The sequence below is a fragment of the Priapulus caudatus genome, unplaced genomic scaffold (genome assembly GCF_000485595.1).
Source record: "Priapulus caudatus unplaced genomic scaffold, Priapulus_caudatus-5.0.1 Scaffold701, whole genome shotgun sequence".
Taxonomy (NCBI): Eukaryota; Metazoa; Priapulida; class Priapulimorpha; order Priapulimorphida; family Priapulidae; genus Priapulus; species Priapulus caudatus.
In genome coordinates this window covers 76,662-78,934 of record NW_014577762.1, presented here as the reverse complement: position 1 = coordinate 78,934, position 2,273 = coordinate 76,662, and the positions used below count along the sequence as shown (strand labels likewise).

General features: G+C 54.7%; 1 protein-coding gene across 1 annotated transcript in view; it reads left to right on the top strand.

Moving 5' to 3' along the window:
• The window catches only part of LOC106812925 (breakpoint cluster region protein-like), a 33,834-nt gene that overhangs the window by 12,137 nt on the left and 19,424 nt on the right, over positions 1 to 2,273 (top strand). Inside the window, exon 3 of the mRNA XM_014816935.1 lies at positions 581 to 633. Coding sequence (XP_014672421.1) covers positions 581 to 633 — 53 coding nt within the window. The remainder of the gene's footprint in view (positions 1 to 580; positions 634 to 2,273) is intronic.

Here is a 2,273-nt window from a genome sequence, read left to right as displayed (position 1 = left end):
GCAGTAGCAGCAGTAGTGGTAGTAGCAGCAGTAGCAGCAGCAGTAGCAGCAGCAGCAGCAGCAGCAGCAGCAGCAGCAGCAGCAGAGCCGGGCGGGCCGAGCTGTCAGCGACTTGCTTCACAATAGTCGGCCGCTTCATTAACGCCCCCGTGCGTCGGCGAGCCGCGTGCTTTTAGCATTTACATGAGAATGAGCGCTTGCCCTTGAGCCGAGAAGCTGTAATTAATGTCGTTATCCGAGCGTCGAGGGAGAAAAACTGTTTGCCTCTGTGTCGGCGGACTGGATACCGACTGATGGATTACCTACATACACGAACTCACTCACGCACGCACACGTACGCACTCACGCACGTACACGAACTCGCTCACGCACGTACACGTACGCACTCATGCACGTACACTTACTCACTCACTCACGCACGCACACGTACGCGCACGTACGCACTCATGCACGTACACTTACTCACTCACTCGCTCCCCCCGCCGTTCCCCCCGCCGCTCAGCCTCCCACTGATGAGACTCATGCGCTCGCCGCGTTGTGATTTTTATTCATCTTGTCATTTTGGTTTTTTTCCCCACAGAGCTTCTGCACCGACCCGTGGCCCGAGTTCAGAAGAATGCGCTCGTGTTACACGTAAGTATAGAGAGGCGGAGAGTGAGGAAGGGGGAAAGAGAAGGAGAGAGGAAAGAAGAGAATAGAGGCAGAGGGAGAGGAAGGGAAGAAGGAAGTTAGAAGAATGCGGTCAATATGTGCGTAAGTAGAGAGGCGGAGAATGAGGAAGCGAGGAAAGAGGAAGATAGGGAGAGGGGAAGGCAGCAAGGGATGCAGAGATTGGGGAAGGGAGAGAAGAGAGGCAGGGAGAGCGGAAGTGGGAGACGAAAGTCGAGAAGAATGCGGTCAAGCTGTGCGTAAAGCTAGCAGCACACTTCACCATTTTCGTTGTTCGTACAGGCAATTTTCGTGGTCGGCAATTTTTGTGGCCGTTGCCGCGTCACAGCACACTTCACCACAAGTTGCCACCACGAGCAATTTTCGTGGTGAGAAATCAAACCGGTTTGATTCTCGGCAACTCGTGGTTACCACTAAATTTCCGTGGTGAGTGGTCGTTGCCGGCCCCCGCACACTTGGCCATTTTTGTGGCGACCACGAAAATTGCCTGTACGAGCAACGAAAATGGTGAAGTGTGCTGCTAGCTTAAGTAGAGAGAGCCGGAGAGAGAGTCGGGAAGGAAGGAGAGGATGGAGACAGGGAGAGACAAAGGGGGACAAAGGAGGCAGCGAGAGAGAAAAAGGGGAGAAGAAAGTTTAGAAGAGTGCGCTCGTGCTGCGCGTAAGTAAAGAGGGAGCGAGAGAGGAAGGAAGGAGAGGAGGGAGACAGGGAGAGACAAAGGGGGACAAAGGAGGCAAAGAGAGAGGAAGTGGGAGGCGCCTAATCGAGTTTTGCGCCGTAATTTCCTTCGCGAATTCTCTCCCGGCGACGCGGCGGCGAGCGTAGAGACAGTGAGGAAGACATCGCCCAAGTTCGTGCCTGGATCCGACTACAGACTATCGTCATCGTTAATCGCCAGACGTCTGCTGCGCTCAACCACCAAGCTTTCGCTGATCACCATCACCAACGTCGTGCCTGCGTAAACTACAAACTATGTCATCGTCAACGGTCGTTGCCTGCGTCAACCACAAGCTATCGTCATCGTCAACGTCCTGTGCCTGCTCAACCACAAGCATAATCGTCATCACCATCGCCAACGTAAGTGCCTGCGTCAAATCATATTTCGTCATCCGCCAACGTCGGTGCCTGCCTCAATTCAAGTATCGTCGATCTCGCCAACGTCGTGCCCGCGTCAACTACAAACTATACGTCATTGTCAACGTCGTGCCTGCCGTCCACCACAAGCCTAATCGTCATCGCCATCGCCAAGTACGTGCTGGACATCAAGCTCAAGCTTCGTCTAATCGCCACGTCGTGCCTGCGATCGACTGCCGACATATTCGTCAACGTGTTGTAAGAGACGCGCCGCGCACGTTACGACAGCCATACGATAGTAGGATAACGAGCCGGTTCTGAGTAAGCAGCGCATCCCTCCGTTCTCTCGCAAATGTCACCAGCCCACGCGCATGCGCGTTACGTGTTTATAGAGCGCGGCGTTCAGCCTCCGTGCATGAACACCGCGACTGTAAGGCGAATTAAGCACCCGAGCCCTCGCACGACCGAAGCCATATATGTGCCTGTACTGGCCTGTCGGCATGCGAACGGGAGGACACCTGGAGAGGGCG